This window comes from Eubalaena glacialis, chromosome 13 (assembly GCF_028564815.1).
Source record: "Eubalaena glacialis isolate mEubGla1 chromosome 13, mEubGla1.1.hap2.+ XY, whole genome shotgun sequence".
Classification (NCBI taxonomy): domain Eukaryota; kingdom Metazoa; phylum Chordata; class Mammalia; order Artiodactyla; family Balaenidae; genus Eubalaena; species Eubalaena glacialis.
The window spans coordinates 16,100,791-16,124,372 of record NC_083728.1 but is presented as its reverse complement, the minus strand read 5'-3'; the positions used below and the strand labels follow the sequence as shown (position 1 = coordinate 16,124,372).

General features: G+C 50.7%; 1 protein-coding gene across 2 annotated transcripts; it reads left to right on the top strand.

Annotated features, from left to right (window-relative positions):
* The first annotated feature begins 1,021 nt into the window (after positions 1 to 1,021).
* PABPC1L (poly(A) binding protein cytoplasmic 1 like) lies at positions 1,022 to 23,183 on the top strand. Of its 2 annotated transcripts, XM_061208171.1 has the most exons (13): positions 1,022 to 1,214; positions 3,162 to 3,355; positions 7,598 to 7,713; positions 9,417 to 9,556; positions 9,716 to 9,810; positions 12,755 to 12,892; positions 13,237 to 13,332; positions 17,523 to 17,789; positions 18,603 to 18,687; positions 19,324 to 19,452; positions 20,115 to 20,221; positions 21,058 to 21,151; positions 22,807 to 23,183. In XM_061208171.1, exons 1-13 carry the CDS (start codon positions 1,022 to 1,024, stop codon positions 23,181 to 23,183), a joined length of 2,031 nt encoding a protein of 676 aa, XP_061064154.1. The 2 variants fall into 2 exon arrangements, with proteins under 2 accessions (XP_061064154.1, XP_061064155.1); XM_061208172.1 differs by lacking the exons at positions 18,603 to 18,687; positions 19,324 to 19,452; positions 20,115 to 20,221; positions 21,058 to 21,151; positions 22,807 to 23,183 and having other exon boundaries at positions 17,581 to 17,601.
* Positions 23,184 to 23,582: the final 399 nt, after the last annotated feature.

Sequence of the window (23,582 nt, the reverse complement as noted above, 5' to 3'; positions counted from 1 at the left end):
TAGGCTGGGCAGCCAGACCCACTCCTCCTGGTTCCCAAGCTGTTCCACCTGTCACGCCCAACCAAAGGTCAGTGGGAAGCTACCTGTTTTATTGAAGCGGGAAACTAGGAGAGGCCCAGTGAAGTATCCGTCCACAGTGGACTGGACCAATTTTTTTCAAAAATGACCCTACACCACAGATTGGGGCTGCAAACTAAGATTGACGGAGGGGTCTTGGTGCTTAGTTTGGGGCCACTGCTGTGACCTTGTTCTGTTAGGCCCCTACTGTTTCCATAGAGGCTGGGTCCCAAAGAACTTGGTGAGCCTCCGTGGTGGAGCGCAGGTGGAGTGGGTTCGGTTGAGAAAGGTGCTCAGGATACGTCCCATGAAAAGGTCTTGGCAGTAGAACCAGGGTCAAGGAAGGCCTTCGTGGTCTACAATTCTCACACGGAGCCTTCGGCCCCAAACCACCAAGCCGGTTCGAGAAGGCTGGGACTAGATCCGGACTGTCTTGATGAGAGAGAGCCTCCTTTCAGGAGGGTAGGTACGCAAGCTTTGAAACAGGGCATCCTGCTCGCAATTCTCCCGTTTGTGTGTGAAACGTGCAGAGAGCACACGCTCGCCTTTAATCCTTGTGTAAAGGGAATCCTCCCAACTTCACAGAGAAGGGAAACGGGCGCAGGAGAACAATGACTAATGGGGATTAGAACCCAGGTCTCCTACCGTGGTATCCCCGCCCTCTCTGCGCCGCTGGCGCCGGCTCGGAGCTCCCCCCACGTCCCCGCAGCCCTACCCGGGGCCAGGTGAGAGCTCTCCCCGCCTCCCGTCGCGGGGGCAGAGATGCCCCCCACCTGGGGCTTCTAGAAGGCTGAGGGGTCCCAGGTGCGGGGCGGGGTCCGAGCGCGCCCGCGATTGGCGCGCGGGGCGGCGGGGGAGGTAAAGGCCGGGGGCGGACGGGGGTGGGAAGAACCCGGCCGCCCCGCGCGCCCCCGCTGCCGGGGTGAGCGCACGTGGGCGCCGAGCGCGGGGCCGCGCGCCCACCATGAACTCCAGCGGCCCGGGTTACCCGCTCGCCTCGCTCTACGCGGGCGACCTGCACCCTGACGTGACTGAGGCCATGCTCTACGAGAAGTTCTCGCCCGCCGGCCCCATCCTGTCCATCCGCGTGTGCCGCGACGTGGCCACCCGCCGCTCGCTAGGCTACGCCTACATCAACTTCCAGCAGCCGGCCGACGGTGAGCCCCCGGGGGAGGGGGGCGGACCGACCCACCGGCCGACCGACAGACGGGCAGACAGCATCCCAGCCACCCGCGCGCGTTCTCATCTCTGGCTACTCCTGCAAAATCTTCCATTTTGCAGCCAGGGAAACTGAGGGCCAGAGATACAAGGCCTTGGAAGGGGCTCCGAAAGGCCCCGGAGACAGGAACTAGCAGTTAGTGTGCTCCTACTGTGTTTTACTGGTGCTCCGTTTTCCGGAAGAGCTGTTAAGACAGTGAAGACAGCCAAGGGCTTTGGGGTCAGCCAGACCTGGGATTAGAAAGCCGGCAGCTGTGCGGCTTTGAGCAAATGAATCATTCTCAGCTTCAGTTGCCTGTCTGCAAAATGGGGGTGGTGCCTGCTTTATAGAGTGATTGGGAGGATGAGCAATTCAAAGCACCCGGTGAGGAAGATGCCCGAGAAGACACGGGTGATGAGCGGGGCAGCCGGGAGAGCTCGGCCTCGGGCTGTGGCCGTTCCCGGCAGCCGGACCCGAGGTCTGCACCAGGCGCCTCCACCTTCGGGAACCGAGAAAAGCTGCCTGCGCTCCAGGCTCCACGACCCGTTTCTCAGAGCTGATAGGATGGATCAGAGCTTGTCAGCTAGGTGTTGAGTGGAGAGGAGATTAGAGCGCAGGGTTTTGTTGGAGCTCTGCCACTAGGGTGCGAGCTTGAGCAAGATTTCACGCTTGGCATCTCTTCGTTTGTAAAGTGGGGCTAAGTCTTATTATCCAGTAGCATGGAAGGAATGGAGGGCTTTGTCTATGAAGTAGCTCCAGTATCACGTGGTACATTGTAAGCCCCCGGTAAGTGCTAACCTAAGAAAAATCATAGTAACTATAGCGTTCAGGTGTAAGACTCCAGAAACATAACCAAGAAAAACCTGCCCCAGCCAAGTCCAAAAGGGGGTGGCTTTACTCTGAGTCTCCTGGGAGGATGGGGAGGTTCCCTGATCTGGGAGTTTGCTGTGGTGGTTCTGCCGGTTTCCCAGCAGGTGGCAGAGCTGGATTCCCGGGAGTCTTCCCCTCTGCTCTGCTCTACCCACCCACTGCCTCTTGCCATCTTCCTCCAAGCCCTGTACAACCTGACCTTTCTGCCAGACTTCATAGATGGGGAAACTGAGCTCCAGACAGGGGAAGGATTTTACTCCTGGGTGTTTATGGCAGGACTAGATGGAAAACCCAGACTTCTCGAAACTTGCCCACTGAGTATTCCACAGTTCCCCTCCAAACCCTCTGAAACCAGAGGTGTCCCTGAAGCAGGGGACAGCATACCACCTGGCAGAAGGATGGGCATAGGCTGTTGCTTTTAGACATACTATTGTTTACCAGACACCTATTTTGTGCCAGGCATAAAGTACAAGGCGCCTTGCACACCTTATTTAATTTTCAGTCTGTCTGACAACCTGGAGGCAGGTGGTATTCTCTCCCCTTGTTAGATGTAGAAAGGTGGGTAATATTATTATCATCCCCTCTTTACAGGTGTAGAAGTGGGCTCAGAGAGGTGATGTTCACTTTCCCGAGAGCCATACTTCCTTGGGATCAAATCTCAACTCTGCTGCTCAGCACCTCTGAGCTTCAGTTTCCTCAAACTGCTGCCACCCTTGTCATAGGGACCCTCCTGATCTTTCCCCTTTCTGAGCCTCAGTTTGCCCTTCTGTAAAATGGGGATAGGAATTCCTGCTCACGTCATTATGGTGAAGAGTTGAAGGAGATCCTACCTGGAAGGTGGGAGGAGCGCCACACACATGAATTCTTTCTGTTTATCCCTCCTGAGCCTTCAAGCTCTTATCTCAAGTGAGACCCAGACAGTGGCTCTTTTCTTTCTTTCTTTCTTTTTTGTTTTTGGCTCAGCTCCCAATTACGCTCTTTGGGGCTCAGGGAAAGAAAATCCCCTTCACTAGCTCCTTTCTCTCCTCTTGTCCAGCGGAGCGGGCACTGGACACAATGAACTTTGAGGTGATCAAAGGCCAGCCCATCCGCATCATGTGGTCCCAACGAGACCCAGGACTTCGCAAGTCGGGTGTCGGCAACATCTTCATCAAGAACCTGGAAGACTCCATTGACAACAAGGCCTTGTATGACACCTTCTCCACCTTTGGGAACATCCTCTCTTGCAAGGTGGGTGTGCCTCTTGGCGGGGGGGTTCTGTGTTAGACGCCTGTGTGGTGGTAGAGGGATACCAAGCAGCACCTCATCAGTAAAGATCCAGGTTCAGCAAGCACCTGAATGGTAGTTGTTCTCAGTTTTAGTGGTCACCTACGTATCAACTGGCTCTTGCTGTGTAACCACCTCCTAACTTCGTGGCTGTCAACAACAGTGATTTATTCCGCTCGTAATTCAGCCGTTGGCGGTTGGGGCTGAGTTCAGCTGAGCAGTTCTGCTCTCGGCTGGGTTCCTTTGTATGCCCACTGAGAGCTGGATGGCTCTGCTTCTAGGGAGAGGGTGGTTGTCAGCTGGACCATCTCGGCTTTCCTCCCTGTGGGCTTTCATCCTCCAGCAGGCTAGCTCAGGCTATTCTCATGGCAATAGCAGGGTCCCAGGAGACAGAGAGTGGAAGCTCGCCTGGCCTTTTGAGACCTAGGTTCAGAACTAGCACAGTCATTTGGTTGCGTTCTACTGGCCAAAGTAAGTCATGAGAACAGCCCAAATTCAGAATGAGAGGGCAGTAGAAATTATAGGACAAAGCAAGTAGATACAGGAAGGCCATGATGGCAATGGACCAGACCTTGTTTGTAACATTTCTCTTATAATAGAATGCAAGTTTCCTAGGAGTAGGGATCTTGTTCTTATTCACCACTGTATCGCAGTACCTGAGATGTGAAAACATAGTAGGTGCTCAATAAATATTTGTTGAGCTAATGGCTGTATTATCATTTGGGAAGGGCTGTGTTCACTTCTCTGACTTTGTAGTTGAGGGTCAGGGGCCATGCAGCAGGTCAGTCTGTCCTGACAGGGCTTAACCCTGAGTGTTTTGCCCTCTAGATTTTATAAGGGTGGCTGGTCAGTTATCCTGCAGCCTTTGGCATGTCCAGCCTTCTGGGGAGGCAGCAGCGGGGGATGGGGAGTGCTGGCACCCTCTGTGTTAGAACTCTTCCTTGACTCCTACTGTGTGCCAGGCACAGTCCTGCAGTTCTCAAGCGAGGCCTCACCACCTCCCTGTGAGCGAAGGGATACCCCTGTGACTCAGAGGGGCAGACAGACTGGAGGAGGTGCAGTAGCTGCTAAGGGCATGCCATGATAGACAGAAAGGGCTGTTTCCTGTCTTTGAGGATCAATGGAAGAGAGAGAGAGTCTTAACTGTGTGCTAGGTTCTTACAGTGGTAACAGCAGATTTATCCAGAACTTTCTATGTGCTAGATTTTCTGCATACACGTCCTCACTGAATTTCCCAAAATGGCCTCTTAAGATGCAGATAGGAGGATCCCGGAGTTACCCTGGAGGGCAGAGAGGCTCAGAGTTGGGGTTACTTGTTCACAGTTATATGTTATGGGGGTGGGAGGTCAGTGGCCAATGCAGGATCTGAACCAATGGGTTTGCTGGCTTAGCTGAAGCTAACTTAACAGGGAAGAGTATGTCTGTCCCTGTTATCCAGGCCTTGAGGCTTCCTCTGGGCCACTGAGGATTGGACAGAAAGTTCTGTGAGACTCGGGCAAGTCTTTGCAGGCCTAATGAAGCCTTGTTATGGGCCTGGTTAGATACAAGGCATTCAGTGTGGTCCGTTCCCCTGGTGTTTGCTTTTAGGTTTTATGAGGATGGCTGGTCAGTTACCCTATAGCCTCTGGCGTGTCCACCCTTCTGGGGAGATGGCGGGGGTAGGGGGAGAGGTTGGGAGTGATGGCACCCTCTGTGTTAGAACTATTCCTTGTGTGCTACCAAGTGCTCTCAGGCTGGTTGGAGATGGTGAGACTTTTAGGAACAGCTGGAAATTGGGCTCTGAGGGGAATGCATGGGGATCCGGGGAGTCAAAGGCCCAGAAAGGAGAGTGCCCTAGGGCTGAGGAAAGGTTTCTGAGGCACTGTGGAACTCCACTAGGCTTGGGGTCATGCCACTCAAGTGCAAAGGTCAGCCCAGCCTACCGAGCAGAGATTCAGCCTGACATAGTCAGCCAGACCTTGGACTTTGGGGCCAAGTGTCCTGGGTTCAAATCCTGCCTCTTCCACTTCCTGGCAGTGTGGCCTTGGGCTGGTTGTTTAACCTCTCCATACCTCAGTTTCCTCTATAAAAGGGGGCAGTGGTAGAACCTACCTCTTAGGGTGGTTGTGAATGTATATTACCTCACATAATCTTCACAGTATAGATAGCCCTTGAAAGAGTAGCGAGCATCTCATTAAGCATCTACAGGAATCAGATAGTTACTTCTGCTGGCTGGCCGACCTCGGACAAGTCATTTATGCCCATTTTCCCCAATCGGGCAGCTGGGGCTCAGAGGTTAAGAATTGCCTGGAAGGGTTCTGATGACAAATATATCAGTATGTGATGCCCTTAGCAGGTGCTTGGCTCAGTGTGGAACCCAGTCAATGTGATTAAATCTGAATGACAGGCCTGGGCTTGAGTTGAAAGCAGAGGGACCCTGCTTGGGGCTGGAGGGGTGAGTGTTGGGTGTGGACTTGGAAGCAGGACTTGTGAAGGGCCAATTGGAGAGCCTCAAATGCCAAGTTGGTATAGTTCTGTGGATTGTAGGAGCTACTGGAGATTATTTCCCAGAGGGACATGGTCACAGTTACATTTTAGAAAAAGCGTTCCAGTGGTCAGCCCAGAAGCCACGTTGGGAGGCTGGGGTGGTGGTCGAGGCAGAAAATGTCACTTAGTTGAGCCGGGGCGGTGGCTGCAGGGATGAGTGGAGCCGTGGACCCCGTGAGATGGTCATTAGGGGTCTTAGTGCAAGTTCAGCCAAAGGGACAGGAACTCGGTGAACTGAAGGTCTTTCCCATTCGCGAGGTCTGTCCTAACTTGAGTCGGGAGCCCTACAGAATGGCGGTAGTATGTTTGTGGGTCTTTTCAAAATTTGAAACAAGTTTGCTGTTGAAATAATAGATTAATTGGTAAAGTTTAAACAACCTGGAAAGGAATAAAGTAAAAAAGCTTTCGCCGCTTTCAACACTAGTTCCCAGAAATAATTATTAACAGTTTTGTGTGTGTCTGTTTTAAAAATTTCCCTGCCAAGTTATGGAAGCAACCTAAGTGTCCATCAACAGATGGATGGATGAAGACGATGTGGTTTATATATATACAATGGAATACTACTCAGCCATAAAAAAGAATGAAATTTTGCCATTTGCAGCAATGTGGATGGACTTGGAGGGCATTATGCTAAGTGAAATAAGTCAGACAGAGAAAGACAAACACTATATGATATCACTTATATGTGGAATCTAAAAATTACAGCAGACGAGTGAATATAATAAAAAAAGAAGCAGACTCACGTATACAGAGGACAGATACAGAGAACAAACTAGTGGTTACCAGTGGGGAGGGGGAGGAGGGGCAATATAGGGGACGGGGAGTGGGAGGTACAAACTATTAGGTTTAAGATAGGCTCCAGGATGTATTGTACAACACAGGGAATCGAGCCAATATTTTGTAATCACTGTAAATGGAAAGTAACCTTTTAAAAATGGTATATAAATTTAAAAAAAAAATAACCATCCCACACTTTCTCTCTTCCTGCTTTCCTTCCTTCCCTCTTTCTTTCCCCTCTCTTCCTCACTTTCTCAATCTTTCTCTATTTCTTTGTCTCTCTCGCTCTCACTTTCCAAAAGTTTCCCCTAAATATGTATTTCTTGTGTTAGCGAAAACATAATTGAATGTTACCAAAAAATGCCAAAAGGTTTCTCAAAAGTATAGATGCCCACTTTAACCCAAATGGGCTTGATTTTTTCCCCCCACTTAACAGTATACCTCATACGTAACCCTGCCAGCCGTGAAATCTACCACATTCTCTTCAACTATGCACATACAGCAGACTAAGGTGAATATACTGTAATTTACTTAACCAGTCTCCTCTTGATGGATCTCGGGTTGTTTCTAACTTGCTGTTAGAAACAAAGATGCAGAAAGGGGGGAAGGTGGCTTGGATCTAATCCTTTTATCCATCGCTTTAGGAAGATCATTAAAAGCTGGTCTGTGGTATAGATGAGATCTGCGTTCAGTTTGAGGACTCTATCCCTTCTTACTGTGTGATCTTAAGCAAGTAGATTGACCTCTTTGAGCTTTCGTTCCCCATCTCTAAAATAGGGCTGTTGTGCGACATAGGATTGTCTTCACAGGCACAGAGCAAGCACTCAGATATTAGTCATTATTGCCGTTGCCATTCTTTTTCTCTGTTGGATGCTTTTCATGTCCTGTTTCCCTGTGGCCCAGGTGGTGTGTGATGATCATGGCTCCCGAGGCTTTGGCTTTGTGCATTTTGAGACCCATGAGGCTGCACAGAACGCCATCAGCACCATGAACGGGATGCTGCTGAATGACCGCAAAGTGTGAGTGCTGGGATGTGGATGGCGCCAGGGCTAAAGGAGCAGAATCATGGTACCACCAACTTAGGACCCATAGTACTGCCACCGTCTAATGGGCGCCTGGCACTGAGCAGCTGCTGGTATTCTTCCTGGCAGTATGACCTCGGACGTGTTGCTCAATCTCCCAGGGACTCCCTTTCCTCAAGTAAAACATGGGGCTGCTGCTATGCATTAGAGGGGTTCTGAGTAGCAAATGGGGCGATGCTTTAGAAATTCTAGCAGGAACAGCTAATGGCCAAATCATCAATGGACAGAGTGATTTTTGTCTGTTTTCCAGCCTTCTCAGCATGGCTGTGAATTTTATTAAACCTTTTGTTTCCTGAGATCTGGGGACAGGAAGGAAGGTTGGCATATGCTTAGCCTGCCATTTTCATGCCTTTAAGTTTGGCATCATCCCCACTTCACAGATGGGAAAGTTGAGGTGCAGATGCTGGAGAGAATCTGCTCTGGCAGTTCCCTCCCCCAGTTCTGGTTCTGCCCATCAGATGGCCCAGCCCCATGCCCGAGACTGAGCAGTGGAGGAGGCTTTGGGGTGGGAGATGCACCCAGAGTCATTTTGTCCAGAGTTTCTCAGGGTAGCCTCCTGTCAGTGAACCAGAACTTTGGCGGGCTTTTCCCAGTTCTCCAGAAGTGTGTTTCTATCTTTGTCAGCTTTTAGTTTGCCTGTTTTCCTTTGTCACTCAGTTTCCTTCAATTTTTGGTGTCAGCTATCACTCGTTTGTGCTAAATGTCTTATATCAGGGGTCCCCAACCCCCGGGCCGCGGACCGGTAGCGGTCTGCAGCCTGTTAGGAACTGGGCTGCACAGCAGGAGGTGAGTGGTGGGCGAGTGAGGGAAGCTTCATCTGCCGCTCCCCATCGATAGCATTATCACCTGAACCATCCCCCCATTGCTCGCATTACCGCCCAAATCATCCCCACCCCCATCCGTGGAAAAATTGTCTTCCACGAAACCGGTCCCTGGTGCCAAAAAGGTTGGGGACCGCTGTCTTATAGGTACCATCAAATTTTCTTATGCTTGCTTTGTTTTTCTTAATCTAGGATACTTTCCTAGATGTGTTTATGTGGACTTGGAAATTACAATTTTTAAAATTCATAATGTATTTAAATGATTTCAGTGCCCCCTCCCCCACCCCAGCAGTACTGGCATAAACCACATCTGGTTCTCTCACAGCCACTTCCCCAGTGCACCCAGTACGTGCTAAATGAATAAGCAAATCCCTGTGATGTGAGTTGGATCCCCAGTTTTACAGGAATGAACACTGAGGCTCAGAGAGGTTAAGTAACTTGCCCAGGGTCACACAGCTTGGTAACTGCAGAGCGAGGACTCAAGCCCTTGTCTGTGTGACTCCCAAATTTGTGCTCTTATCTCCTGAGCACTCAGCTGCCTCATGTGCAGTAGGAGATCCTGTGCATTTGCCCCAAGAATGAAGTCATCTTAACCTTACGCTGGAACATAGAAGCTTGGCTGTTGGAAGTGGTCAGTCCTTGGATGTATGCCATCTAAGGAGCATTGCCCTGCCCAGTCCCTTGATGAGGGGTACAGAGATCGTGGAGGCTGGCGGCAATTGACTCAAGTGACCCAGGCTTGCTGGGTGGGCCGGGGCAGGGATGGGGGTGGCCGATGGCAGCCATAGGCAGCTGCCTACCCTGTTGGTGTGTCCACAGCTTCGTTGGCCACTTCAAGCCCCGACGGGAGCGGGATGCAGAGCTGGGAGCTCGGGCCATGGAGTTCACCAATATCTACGTGAAGAACCTCCACGTGGACGTGAATGAGCAGTGCCTGCAGGACCTCTTCTCCCAGTTTGGTGGGCGTGTTCCCCAAGGGAGCTGGGGATCACTTCTCTTCTACTCCCAGCTTGGACTGGGACGGGGGTGCCCCCTGGGGCTTCCTGAAGACTTGGGAGAAGGGAGGGGACATCTCAGGGCTTGCCCGACTCCCCTTTGAGACGGGTTGCCCTTCCCAGGGAAGATACTGAGTGTCAAGGTGATGAGGGATGACAGCGGCCACTCCCGCGGCTTTGGCTTTGTCAACTTTGAGACGCATGAGGAAGCCCAGAAGGTAGGAACCTCCTCATGGCCCTGTTTCGTGGAGGAGGTGCGGAGCCAGGACTAGGAAGAAGGGAGATCAGGAGCGGAGGGCTCCAGCTGCCTGTGGAGGAAATAGTCCCTCCCCAGCATGGGTCCACACAAGCCAGGGCCCTTCCTGCCTGGGGTGAAGGCAGATGCCTTCAGCCTCCTCCTGTTGCTTCCATACCCTGAGGCTGGTTGGCTTTTCATAGAATCTTGCAGCATGGGAGCTACTAGGGGCCTTTGAGACAGCCATTACCCTCTTGAATAGATCGTGGGATTGAGGCCAGGGAGGGGAAGTACCATGTTATTTCTTGCTTCCAAGACTTTGAAAATATTGTTTTCTCAAAACACGTCCCCTCCCCTACTCTTTAGACCAATGCTGTCCAATAGAAATATAACATGAGCCACATGTGCAGTTCAAAATTGTCCAGTAGCCACATTAAAAAGGGTTAAAAAAAAAAACCACTGCAACTTTAATAATATATCTTATTTAACTTATTCAAATTATCACTTCAATGTGATATAATATTGATATAATTGATTGTGATGTAATATTTACATTGATAAAAATTGAGATTTTACAGTCCCTTTTTTGTACTACGTCTTTGAAATCTGGTACCTCTAGCCCATGTCAGTTCAGACTAGCCATTTTTCAAGTATTCAGTAGCTGCATGCAACAAGTGATTGCCATGTTGGACAGCGTAGCTGTAGATTATTGATGGGTCTCAGCTTATACTTTTCCCTCCTTCAGGAAGCCACCTCTTCCTGTCCTCAGTGCTTCTGACAAGGTGCCCCTCCTGTCTGTCTCCATCATTAGCTCAGATCTCCATGGATGGAACTGAGGGCAGGGGCTGGGTCTCATGTCACCATTAAATCTCTAGTATTTTACTGCTGGTAGGTACCAGATACATATCTACTGAGCAAGGGAATGGTACAAGGTCACAGCATGAGTAACAAACCAGGGATAATGTCCGATTTTGCCTCCCACCATGAAGCTCTTTCCGTAGCTGCTGCCCCATTAAGATCACTGGTCATGGGAGAGCTCAGCTCATGGTGGATTCTGGCTGGAGACCTGGATCCTGGGGCCATCTTGATAGCAGCCACTTCTCACTGAGCACTTACCACGGGCAAGGTGCTACCTGATTTTGCATACACTGTCCTGTCTCCTCCCACCAGTGTGGGCTCTACTGTGGTTATCAGGTTCCACCAGGTTGTAGCTAGGAGGAGAGAGCACTGGGATTAGAGCCAACTCTTTCTGACCCTGAAGTTTTGTCCTTAAGTAAAGGGCTCCTTTGAAAGGTAACTTCTCGTGTCTCCTTGGACAAGTCCCACCCTCTCTGTAGATTTTGGTTGCCCCAACTATAAAATGACACGTTGGAGTAGAGCAGTGAAGTTGGCAGGGGAAACCATAGACTCCAAGGTCTTGGAGACTTTGGTAATGACCTGTTTTTTTGGGTTTTTTAAAAGATTTATTTATTATTTATTTATTTATTTTATGCTGTGTCGGGTCTTAGTTGTGGCACACAGGATCTTCGTTGAGGCATGCGGGATCTTTCGTTGCGGCACGTAGACTCTTTGTTGTGGCGCACGGGGTCTAGAGTGTGTGGGCTCTGTAGTTTGTGGCAAGCGGGCTCTAGTTGAGGTGTGCAGGCTCAGTAGTTGCGGCGCACGGGCTTAGTTGCCCCTCGGCATGTGGTGTCTTAATTCCTTGACCAGGGATCTAGCCCACGTTCCCTGCATTGTAAGGGGGATTCTTTACCACTGGACGACCAGGGAAGTTCCCTGGTAATGACCTTTAAGACTGCTATAGATCAGGCAGTTCTTGGGGCCCCAGAGTGTTTTTACATACATTTACATATATTTGCATGTCTAGGTAGGGAAGCAAGTCATTATGTGAAAATATTTACTAATGAACTGACCACTTAAAAAGTCAGTTCCCTTTCAAATATTTCTCCTCCCTAACACCAATGTCTAATCCGAACCTTTGAGTCAGTACTCACATGGGTCTGATTTTTGCAGATAAGTCAATGCCGATTCAGCTTGTTATTAGTGGATTGCAGAGAGACATTGCACATCTTTTTTTTTTTTTTTTTTTTATGTGACACCAGGTTGGGTCACCGCCCCTGAACGAATTTAGTAATAATTTCTCTCTCCCTCTCTTTTTTTTTTTTATAATTTATCTTTATTTTTATAGTGGAGTATAGCTGATTTACAATGTTATGTTTCTTTCTGGTGTATAGCAACTTGATTCACTTACACAGAGACATCTATATATTCTTTTTCAGATTCTTACCAGTCTTATACATTCTTTTTCGGTGATTACAGTGTGTTGAGTCAAGTTCTATGTGCTATACAGTAGGTCCTCATGGATTAAGACATTGCACGTCTTGCGGAAGATGTAGGAATTCATGCAATCAAAGCCACTGACAGTTTGGGATCATGGCAGGTTTAGGCCAGTTAACTGAAGAAAAGAAAAATCAAGGGTTAAGAAGCAAATGTTTCTAAAGTCCTCATAGCAAAAACGGTTCTCTGTGCTGTGAAACCCAACATGAAGGATGTTGATTACGCCATCACGCCCTTTTGAAAGAATTATGCTTGTTGCTTTGTTCTAATCATCAGTGTGTAGTTACAGTTAGAACCTAAATGTTACATCATGGGAAACTTTGCATATTTCAATTTCACTTTTTCAAGTAGAGCCCAAATCAATTTTTAAAAAATCTACAGTCTACTCTGAAATTCTGTCCCATGTTTTTAAAAAATGGATTCACTTTAAATGGCCTGGATCCTGGTACTAATTATTCTCAGCTAACAAGGCCAGCCTGGCTTGCAGGTGGCCCCGTCTGGGCCCGGAAGATGGGACTGGAGGTCAGGGCTAAGGCCAAGGCCTCGTGGGGGTGGTTACCAAGCCCTCTGGCTGCCTCTTCTCTGCACAGGCTGTGATGGACATGAACGGGAGGGAGGTGCGTGGACGGCTGCTCTACGTCGGCCGGGCCCAGAAGCGGGTGGAGCGGCAGAATGAGCTGAAGCGCAGGTTCGAGCAGATGAAGCAGGACCGGCTGACCCGTTACCAGGTGAGGGAGGGTGAGGGACAGGCTTCCTGTGGGGCAGCTGCTTCGATGTGAAAGTGTCTGTGTGTGGGCAGCCCTGAATGCGACTCCCTCCTCCAGCAATCCCGCTTGCTTCCGGGAACTTGGCTTTAGAGATGCGGGGAGTGGGGAGGGGCTGCAGCTTCCAGGTGGTGGGCTCGCTGAGTGATGGGTGAGGTGCAGGGGTGCTGCATGAGACTGAGAACTGGAGGCTTGGTGGGCGGGGCTTCCAGTGCCCCCTTGGCCCATGTAAGCCCCTCCCCCCACCCCAAGTCATTCTGGGGCTTGGAGGGGAAGGGGCACATCTAGCAGGTATCCTTTCCTTCTAGGGCGTGAACCTGTATGTGAAGAACCTGGATGACTCCATCGATGATGAGAAACTGAGGAAAGAGTTCTCTCCCTATGGAGTGATCACCAGTGCCAAGGTGAGGGCCGGGGGCACCCACAGGGGATCGGTAGCCTTCCCCACCCATCCTCACTGCCCACGCACACCCCCATCCCTGCCCCGGGGCCTCCAGGGATTTGGTGCTGCGCTGCTCCTTCTGGAGTTTGGGAGCTGGGTCTGACCCCATTGGAGCTTGTCGTCCATCTGCAGCCTTGTCTGGGCTGGAGGGGAAGAGGGTAGAAATACAGTCCCAGTCACACAGCTGGACTTGCTGGGGCTCACTGTAACCGAGGTTCATTCAACAAGCATTTATTGAGTGCCTACTGTATGCCAGATTCCAGAAATTTGTGTCTCAGAATTTCCATTGACTTTTGTTGTCTGGCCTTGGCTGGTGACATAACCCCTTTCCGGGCCTCAGTTTCCCCATTTGGAAGATGAGAGGCTTGGGCTGCATCATTCTTCACTCATTCTTCCCCACGTACTGAGCAGCTACCGTGTGCCCTCCTAGCACCAGAGATGTGATGTTGGCTCTGTGACCTTGAGCAGATGTCTTCCGAGCCTCATCTATAAGATGCGGGTGGGTGGTGGGCTCCCTGGATGGTTCTGAACCCTGGCTTCTCATTAAAATACCCTGGAGAGCTCTTAAATAGACACCCGAGTCAGACAAACTGAATGTAGAGCTCTGGGCATCTTAATTTTAAAAGCTCCCCACGTTATTTTAAGAAGACCTAGTGTTCGTTCATTCCATACTTGAGCACCTGCTGTTTTGCCAGGCCCTGTGGGAAGCACACAGGAATAAGTCAGACATAGTCCTTTCCCTTGAGTAACTTATAGTCTAGCAGGGAAGTCAGATGCATCACTAACTCAAATCTACTGTAGGGTGGGGTGGGGTTGGGGTAAGTGGAGGAGGCAGAGCTGCGGGAACTCAGCAGAACAGGAAGGAGGGCTTCCTGTAAGAAGTGGCAGTGGCAGCAGCGTTTGACTTGACTGTGAGGAGGTAGGGAGCTGCAGGTGGGAATGAAGGACTTTCCAAAGAGGTCAGTGTGGGTGACGGGGCTGAGGACCTGCACGTGTGGTGTGATGGTTGGGTTCTTAGGACGTGGTCTAGAAGTTCTTTTGCCTGTTGAATCCAATTTAAAATGTCCTTCAGGGAGCCTGGTATTTGGGGAAGAGGTTCTAATAATTTTTGAGTTAAGGACCTTTTCCCCAAAAAATGACAAAAAGCTGTGGGACCTGTGAATTAAGCATCAGGAAATCTGATTAAATTTATCAATCAGTAAATTGATAAATCTGATTTATAAAAAGCTCTGGGCCCTCTTTCCTGGCAAATGCATACTTGGTGTAGTATTGTGGTTGGAAGCTGGGATTTTAAAGTTAATCAGAAGTAGGTCTAAATCCCAGTCCTACCATTAACTACCTGTAGAGCCTGAAGGAAGTGACATTGCCATTTGGACCCTGTTTACCCATCTGTAAAATGGGAGCAACATGACCTACTTCTAGAGGTGTCCTGAGAACTAAAAGGCCTGCAAGTGGAGCACCTGCCCACGATAAGTAGTGAAATAATGATATAATTGTTCACATACCTTGCATATAATTTCAGAAGAGTCACTGACCTCCTTGAGGACCCCTTGAATGAAGCGAAATTGTACAAAATCTGGATTGCTTAGAGTTGACGCACAGTGGGGTGGACCATCTTGTTATAAAATGGGAATTTTACATAAGTTTATATATATTTATATAATTTAATGTATTTTCTATTTTATAAAATAGTGATTGAAAATGAGATGATAGTGTTATAAGTACTTCGTAGAGATTAAGATCCTAGTAAGCTCTGCATGAGTATTTTTTATTATTTATTTTATTTATTTTTTATTTTCTATTGATTTATTTAGGCTGCGTTGGGTCTTAGTTGCGGCACGCGAGATCTTCACTGAGGCATGCAGGCTTCTTTCTAGTTGCGGTGTGCGGCTTTTTCTCTCTCTAGTTGTGGCACGTGGGCTCCAGGGTGCGTGGACTCTGTAGTTTGTGGCACGCGGGCTCTCTCGTTGAGGCGCGGGCTCTCTAGTTGAGGCGCGTGGGCTCAGTAGTTGAGGCGCGTGGGCTCAGTAGTTGTGGCACGTGGGCTTAGTTGCTCCGAGGCATGTGGCATCTTAGTTCCCTGATAGGGCTCGAACCTGTGTCCCCTGCATTGTAAGGCGGATTCTTTACCACTGGACCACCAGGGAAGTCCCTGCATAAGTATTAGTTGTACTAATTTTATCTTTTTGAAAACTACCTAACAGAAGTTCTTATTAATTTGTTAAGACGATATTTTTGTGCCAAGAAAATTTGGCTGTCTCATAAAGCCTATGGACCCCTTCTGAGGATATTTTTAAATGCATAGAAGAAAACTCATAAGATTACAAAAAACGATTGGATTGAAATATATTTGTTAAAATACTAAGGTGACAGCAGTATGTTCTGCTTTATTAAGGCATCAAACTATAAGATCTAGGGGAATTCCCTGGCAGTCCAGTGGTTAGGACTCCGTGCTCTCACTGCCGAGGGCCTGGGTTCAATCACTGGTCGGGGAACTAGGATCTCACAAGCCACGTGGTATGGCTGAAAAAGGTAAAAAAAACAAACTATAAGATCTAGTGAAGTAGCAAGGAGCCTAAAAGATTTTGAGATCAGCAATAATTAATGTGATATGAAAATATTCTTCTTGACAAAGTCACAAGCACAGCTAATGCTACTATATTTTTTCTTTGCCTATATTCAAAATAGAAGGAAATGCTAATGTAAAAATAAAGATGCCATTTTCCCCCCATCTGAGTTCACAGACCCCCAGAATTCTATCCATTGACCTCCCTGAGGGAATCTGTGAACGCTCAGGTCGAGGCCCCTGTATGAGTAGCAAAGCGCAGTTGAAAATCATTGATGTTAGAGCATGGGCTCTGATAGAGCAGATTTAAAATGTTCTCAGCTCAAGTCCTCATGGAGTCAGGCCAGTGTCTCAACCCTAAAAAAAGATCAAGAATCGTATATGCAATATGGTTGGGATCCTTGAAGAGAAAAATGTTAGAAAGTCCAGTGAAATCCAGATGAAATCTGCAGTTCAGTTAATAGCATTGTAGATAATAATAGTATTGTACCAATCAGTCAATATTGTAGTTTTGTCCCACTGTTAACATGGTACATTTGTCAAGCTAGGTGAAAGATATACAGCAACTCTGTACTATTTTTGCAACTTTTCTATAAATCTAAAGTCATTCCACAATAGAAAGGTTATTTTAATAAAAAAGTTAAAAAAAAAAAAGGCTAAGAACCTCTTCCCCAGATTCCTAAAGAACTTGGCTCCGTGCCTTGCCGAGGCAATGGAGGTTTACCAGCACTGTGCATTAGGTTTGAGTTGTGGCTAATGTATGACCCACTGGCTGGGTGAGTCATTCTTTTTTTTTTTTTCCATAATAGTAAGGAATTTTGTTTCTATCGCAAAGAAAATTAACACAATAAAGCACCAAAAATACAAATTCAAATTATTTTCCTATTCCATACAAATCTCTTTCATGGAGTCTCTAGGAAATATAACTCTTAAGAGCATCTTACTTCGTCCATAATTCACAAATGAACTAAAGAACTGTATGGGTAGTTTAATAAAACCCGAGGAGTAGCTGAAATGCAGATTTTTCATTATAGTGACCCCTACAGAAAGGTTTAAGATTGTAGCCTGGCCGAAGAACCCTGCCCCTAGATTTTAACCTGTCCCAAACTACCATCCCACTTCATTTTAGCCAAACGGACGAAGGCAGATACGGTAACAATTTAAGCCGGCTTTCCATCACCGCTTAGGAAAATCTTTTCAGAAGGAAAATTTAGAGATCAAAATTAACTCTGAAATGCAGCTGTTCTCACTAATTCTGGGGAATGGTCTAGTAAACGATGAGCAGCCCTCATTAGCAAGTGGACCGGTCTTGGACAAGTCACTCTGAGCCTCACTTCCATCACCTGTAAAGTGGGAGTGGCCGTGCCTCCCCGCTCAGGTGGCTGCACCTGTCGAGTAAGAAGGCGTGTCAAGCATCTGGCATACGGTGGGCCTCAGTAAATGTGTGGGTGAGAGAGGACCCCCCTCGATCGCAGTTTCTCCTGGGTACCCTCAGTACTGGGCTGGGCCCCCCGGGGGGTGGGGAGCATGGCCCCCGGAGTATTCCTTCTCCACCCCCAGCAGCCCTTGTCTTGTCTTGCTTTTAGGTGATGACAGAGGGTGGCCACAGCAAAGGGTTTGGCTTTGTGTGTTTTTCCTCTCCAGAAGAGGCGACGAAGGCCGTGACAGAGATGAACGGGCGCATCGTGGGGACCAAGCCACTGTACGTGGCACTGGCCCAGCGCAAGGAGGAGCGGAGGGCCATCCTGACCAACCAGTACATGCAGCGCCTCTCCACCATGCGGGCCCTGGGCAGCCCCCTTCTGGGCTCCTTCCAGCAGCCTGCCAGCTACTTCCTGCCCGCTGCGCCCCAGGTGACCTCCTGTCCGCATCCCTTCCCTGACAGCCAGGTGGGGCAGGAAGATCAGAGCTTCACAGGCAGACAGAGATTCCCAACATGCTTCTGCTGGAAACGCACTCGGCAGGCGGCCGTTGTCACCCCGTCTCTAACAGGGGTAATTTTGTCCCTGGCAAGCAGTGCTTCCTGATCTGGGAGAGATTCGTGAATGTTATGCTGAAAGATTCTCTGCGGTCAAATACGTTGGGGAAATATTGCATTAAGCCAAAGAAGCCTGGATTTCTTTACTATGTACCTTCTTCTATCCTGATGTGCCAGTAGGCACCATGACTTTCCCAAACTGGCAGAGTGTGTAGCATTCCCCCAACTTAGATGACCATTTTTGTGGGATGCCTGCTAACATCTCTCCTGGATGCTAATGTTCTAAGGGGCCTGGTTTGGGGAAGGAGCCTGTGTGACCTGGAGGGAGTAGAAAGATGTCTGTAGAAAGACGAACGGCTCCGAGGATGGGAACATTCCTCCCCCTTAGCAGTTACTTAAGCTGGCCCAAGTAACGGTGGGATTGTCGCCCTTTTATCCAGGTCACTGGGCTAGTAGTACTGATCATCAGGGGCAAGGATTGAGCCTGAGATCTTGCCCTGAAGAGTTCAGGGCTAATGGACCTCCTGATGTGGGAAGCAGGAGCCTTCACCCCAGCTTTGTGGGTCTATAATGACCAGTCCCCTGTAGGGGACAGTGGAATTCCCATAGTGGTGTCCCTGAGGGGATGCAGTTTCTCACCTCCCCTGCTGCCAACCCCCCTCACTCTAGGTCTTTCTGTCCCACACAGCCTCCAGCCCAGGCCCAATACTATGGCTCTGGCCCACGTGTCCAGCCTGCCCCCAGGTGGACGGCCCAGCTACCCAGACCCTCGTGTGAGTGACCCAGCCCCTGCCCTCCACGTGGGTCCCGCGGGGCAGCGTGTAACACAGTGGGTTAAGGACACGAGCTTGGGGGTCAAGCCTGGCTCTGCCGCTTCCCAGGGTGTTAATTTGGGTGGGTCACGTCACCTCTCTGAGCCTCGGTTTCCTTTTGTGAACGTGGGCCTGAGTGAGATGTATGTAAATCACCAAGGACAGGGCCGAGCCCATAAAACACACACACGCAGCTGTTATCTTCAGTGAGCTCCAAAGGCTCTCCTGACTGGTGACGGTGAAAATTCCTGCAAAGCTGAGAAAATAATACGCCTTTGGCACTACTGTTGATGAATGGTCCTTCTCTAAGAGTGACGTTCACCCTGACCTGAAGCTGCCCTGGGGGACCAGGCTGTGTGGTCCTGGTACCTATGCCTCTTGGGGTCCTGGGTAGACAGAAGTTGGCTTTGTAATTGCAGATTTCCAACGCCCTCCCCTGGAGTTCTGGGTCTGCCAGTGAATTCACTCTTCTTTCTGCTGCAGAACGTTCTGGTTCCCCTTCCCATCCCCTTCCTCACCCCAGAACTTCAGGGTGCAGTGTGCCTGCCTGATTGTCCCCCTCCACCCAAACTTTCTCCATGTTCTCTATGCTGCAAGCCGCCTACCCGCCTGCGGCCTCGGTTGTCCAGCCAGCAGCCGTGTCTCGGCGCCCCTCGGTCTCCATCGGCAGTGCCAGGCAGATCTCCAACCACGTGCCGCGCCAGGTGCCCCACGCCCAGGGAGTGGGTGAGTGTGGGCAGGGCCGGGAGGAATGGAACGGAGGGTGGGTGCGGTGGTGGGTAGGGGCTTGCTGCTGGTAGGGAGTCAGAACCGGCTTCCGTGGTGACCCTGCCGCTGGCCCCCTTGGAGGGCAGTGCCGGCATCTGAGGCCGTGCAGTGTAGTAGTCGGCGTGGGCTCCGGGGTCCTACCGACCCAGTTCCAGGGCTCACTCACTCTGTGGTCGTGCTACCTACTGTACCTGGTATCCTCTTGTCTAAAATCTGGGTGAGGGACTTCCCTGGCGGTCCAGTGGTTAAGACTCTGAGCTTCCACTGCAGGGGGCGTGGGTTCGATCCCTGGTCGAGGAACTAAGATCTCACATGCCGCGCAGCACGGCCAAAAAAAAAAAATCCAGGTGAAAGCAGTATTCCCGTCGTGTTATGCGGGTGAAAGTGATCATACGTGCAGGGGCGCAGCACCGGATCTGAACCTAAGTACTGCGGCAGCTGTGAACAGGGGAGCAGGTTTTGGCTATAAGGCAAGCATCTGTTCCTTCATTTGGCAGATGTTTGCACGCCTGTCTGCTGACCCTTTACTCGGCGCTGGGGATTCTACGTGAATGCTGGTTTTGAGGTGTTATGCCTTTGGGTTGCTGTCGGGCCTTACCATCCCTGCTTATCTCTTACAGCCAACATCGGTACCCAGACCACAGGACCCGGTGTGGCAGGATGCTCTTCACCAAGGGGGCCTCTCCTGACACACAGATGTTCCTTGGCAACACACAACACCCACCGGGTAAGGCTGGCCCAGCTGCCCACTGAGTTTGGGCTCCGGGGCTGCTTGGCTCAGAACCTTGTCTAAGGTGCTGGCCCTGTCTGGGCCTTGGTTTTCTTTCTTTTCTTGGCTTGTAAAGTTTCCTTTATTAACATGTACCATCAGAAGAGATATCCCCACCCACCACCCACTAACAGAGGGTGGGTGGTGGGGATATCTCTTTTGTTTGTTCGTTCATCACAATTTGCTTTGCCTGGGTTATTACCAAAATTCACTTGGGTTTCCTTAGTATTTACGTAGTAAGCAGCGAGGATGTGATCAATCGGCAGAATAGAACTGAAAATATCTTATGTAATTAAAAGGCTGTGTATTTATCTCCCTGCCCCCTGAAAAAACTCTCCAACTCAGCATTTTCAGATCCTGTCTAGAATTTCTGTGTGTATACTTCAAACTATTTCTTGCAAAATGAACAAGAGTAGGCTTTAGAGAGCAAAATGGTTTTAAAGTTACCAAGATGCGAAAGGGTCAGAAATCATGCTGGGGATGCGGCCATAAAGCTACCTGATTAAAAAGTGCTTTCTTTAGCACCAGGTGGTCAGTGACGTGTGGCTTTCACTTGACAACACGCATAGGGTTCCCAGCACCACGGAACACGTCTGCACTAGGACGTCACTTTGTCGTCTAGTTCACCGTGCCCTTGTTAGGGATTCTGTCCCGCCCGATTGTCCATGCCTTGCCCCCTGCTCCCCCTCTTCCAGAGCCTTCCTGGAGGCCTGTGCTCACCCGACGAGGGGTAAGTGTTTTGAGGCCTTGCCCATCCGTGTGGTTAAGGGATGTGTCCCCGGCACCATGTGCAGGTCCAGGAGCCTGCTGTGCGCGTCCCCGGACAGGAGCCCCTGACTGCGTCCATGCTGGCCGCAGCGCCGCTGCACGAGCAGAAGCAGATGATCGGTGAGTGGCTGGTTCCTCGACCCTGGAGCAGGAAGGGGGCGCCACCAGCCGGCTTACCTGGTGGGAAGTGCCTTGAGTGGAGGTCAGACGTGGGAACGAGGTCCCCAGCCTCGTGCTGACCCACCTGCCGGGTGAACTTGCCCAAAGGGCCTTTACTTCCTAGGACCCTGTTCATCTTGTCTTAAAACCCTGGTCAGACCAGATGGTCCCGAGATCTCTTCCAGCTCTGCTGTTCTGTGACTTTGACTCAGGCTGGGAGAGACCCCAGATGTGGGGAGACGAGGGGCCAGGAGGCGGAGCAGAAGGGTAGGGTCTTGGGTTTCTGCCAGGAAATGGCCCCTAAGGTGGGTGCCGTGGCTCCTCACACCTCTCGTGATGGGGAGAGGCTGTCACCGTGTTTCTTCGGTCTTCGGAAGAACATAAACGTGCCCCGGGGAAACAGACATTGTTCCCCCTGGCCCCTGATCTCCCGTGCAGTCCATCTCCATCCCGGCCTCTGTGGCAGGCCCTGCTTAAGGAGGCCCCTACCTGCTGAATGAATGAACGAGCTTGCTGTGGTTCCCAGGCTCTTTCCTTCACCTAGATCTCCAGACCCTTCTCTGAAGGCCCCCATTGCCACCACGCCACTGTTTGCTCGGCTCACTTGGGGTTTTGCCACTTTACTACCCACCCCTCAAAGAAAAATTCTAAATGGGCTTAGTGGCGGTAGAAGGCTCTGTAAGCAGTGCCCTGGAAACATCTTCACTCCCCTTGTGGGAGAAGCCCTCCCCCACCACTGAAGGCACCCAGCACCTCCACCCCTGGCTGCACCCTCCACACGTTGCCCAGATGGGCTGACCACCAACACTAGGCCCCGTCACTTGAAGTGCCCAGTGGTGGAAGGTAAGTTTATCTTGTGTGCTTGGCTCCCCTGTCCCTCCAAGAAGTCAAGTTCAGCATTATCGTATCCCGTCCAGAATTTCAGTGTGATCCTTCAAGTGATTTCTTGCCAAATGAACAGAGTAGTCTTTTTTTTTTTTTTTTAATTTTAAAAAATTTATTTATTTTTGGCTGCGTTGGGTCTTTGTTGCTGTGCGCGGGCTTTCTCTAGCTGCGGCGAGCGGGGGCTACTCTTCGTTGCGGTGTGCAGGCTTCTCATTGCGGTGGCTTCACTTGTTACGAAGCATGGGCTCTAGGCAGGCGGGCTTCAGTAGTTGTGGCACACAGGCTCAGTAGTTGTGGCTCGCGGGCTCTAGAGCGCAGGCTCAGTAGTTGTGGTGCACGGACTTAGTTGCTCCGCGGCATGTGGGATCTTCCCGGACCAGGGCTCGAACCCGTGTCCCCTGCATTGGCAGGTGGATTCCTAACCACTGCGCCACCAGGGGAGCCCTAAGAGTAGTCTTTAAAACAGCAACCAACCTTGTGTCAGAGCCTATGCAGTGTACTTTACATGTAATATCAAATTTGATTCTTCACACTAGCCTCCAAGGCGGGGTTGGCTATGCTCACTTGGGGAAGAGGCCCCCGAGAGTGTTCAGGGACACACCTGGAGGGAGCAGTTCTGGGACAGAAACCCAGATGCCCCCTCTGCTGCGTTCCACAATACCACCCCCGCCCTGGGACGCCCGGGCTGTCCGCCAGCTGTGTGCATAAGCCTCAGAGGCTCTTCTGTACAGGTGAGCGTCTCTACCCCCTTATCTACAATGTCCACACCCAGCTGGCTGGCAAGATCACGGGCATGCTGCTGGAGATCGACAACTCGGAGCTGCTGCTCCTGCTGGAGTCCCCAGAGTCCCTCAACGCCAAGGTGGGCTGGAGCCTGCGAGGAGCGGGGAGGCCTGGGGGCAGAGGAGGGTTACCGATCAAGGCCTCTCCTAGGCGAGCCGGTAGGCTGCTGCTTAGACAGGTGAAGTGTATCTTCTTGCTGAAATCGGCTAATACCTGCAGAATGTGGAGGTGGCAGAGGGCCTTAGTGAAGGGCCGGCTACTTCAGCCCCTGCGGCCTCCCTGCAGCTCCGCAGGCAAGACTGTGCGACAGGGCGCTGTGTTCTGACCCAGCCCAAGGGTTAGGGTTCCCCCAGCCGTCTGGCAGTGTAGAAGGTGGCCGTGGGTTTCTGCCATGGGAGCCGGTGAGCACAGTCAGAGGGGGCGGCGGGGCTGGGCGCAGGCCTTCTCGCATCCGGCGGGCCGAGGCGGGGAGGCAGGGCTCTCCCAGGACCCTGCTGGGCAGCTGCACCATCCCCTCCCCCGTGTGTCCCACAGGTCGAAGAGGCTCTGGCGGTGTTGCAGGACCACCAGGCCACGGAGCAGACTTGAGTGCACGTGCGCCGGGACCAGGTGGGTGGTGGTCAGGGGAAGGGTGACAGAGCAGCCGAGCCCAGAAGCTGTACGGAACAGGGAAGGGACATTCACAGACTCCCAGAGAACGCTGTGGTGTCACTGGCTTATCTCG

Bases quoted from the DNA above. Each gene is read 5' to 3' on its own strand.
- PABPC1L (XM_061208171.1), top strand. From the start codon at position 1,022: ATGAACTCCAGCGGCCCGGGTTACCCGCTCGCCTCGCTCTACGCGGGC. The intron at 3,356-7,597 runs GTGGGTGTGCCT...CCTGTGGCCCAG, and splicing joins GGAACATCCTCTCTTGCAAG to GTGGTGTGTGATGATCATGG. The intron at 13,333-17,522 runs GTGAGGGCCGGG...TCTTGCTTTTAG, and splicing joins GAGTGATCACCAGTGCCAAG to GTGATGACAGAGGGTGGCCA.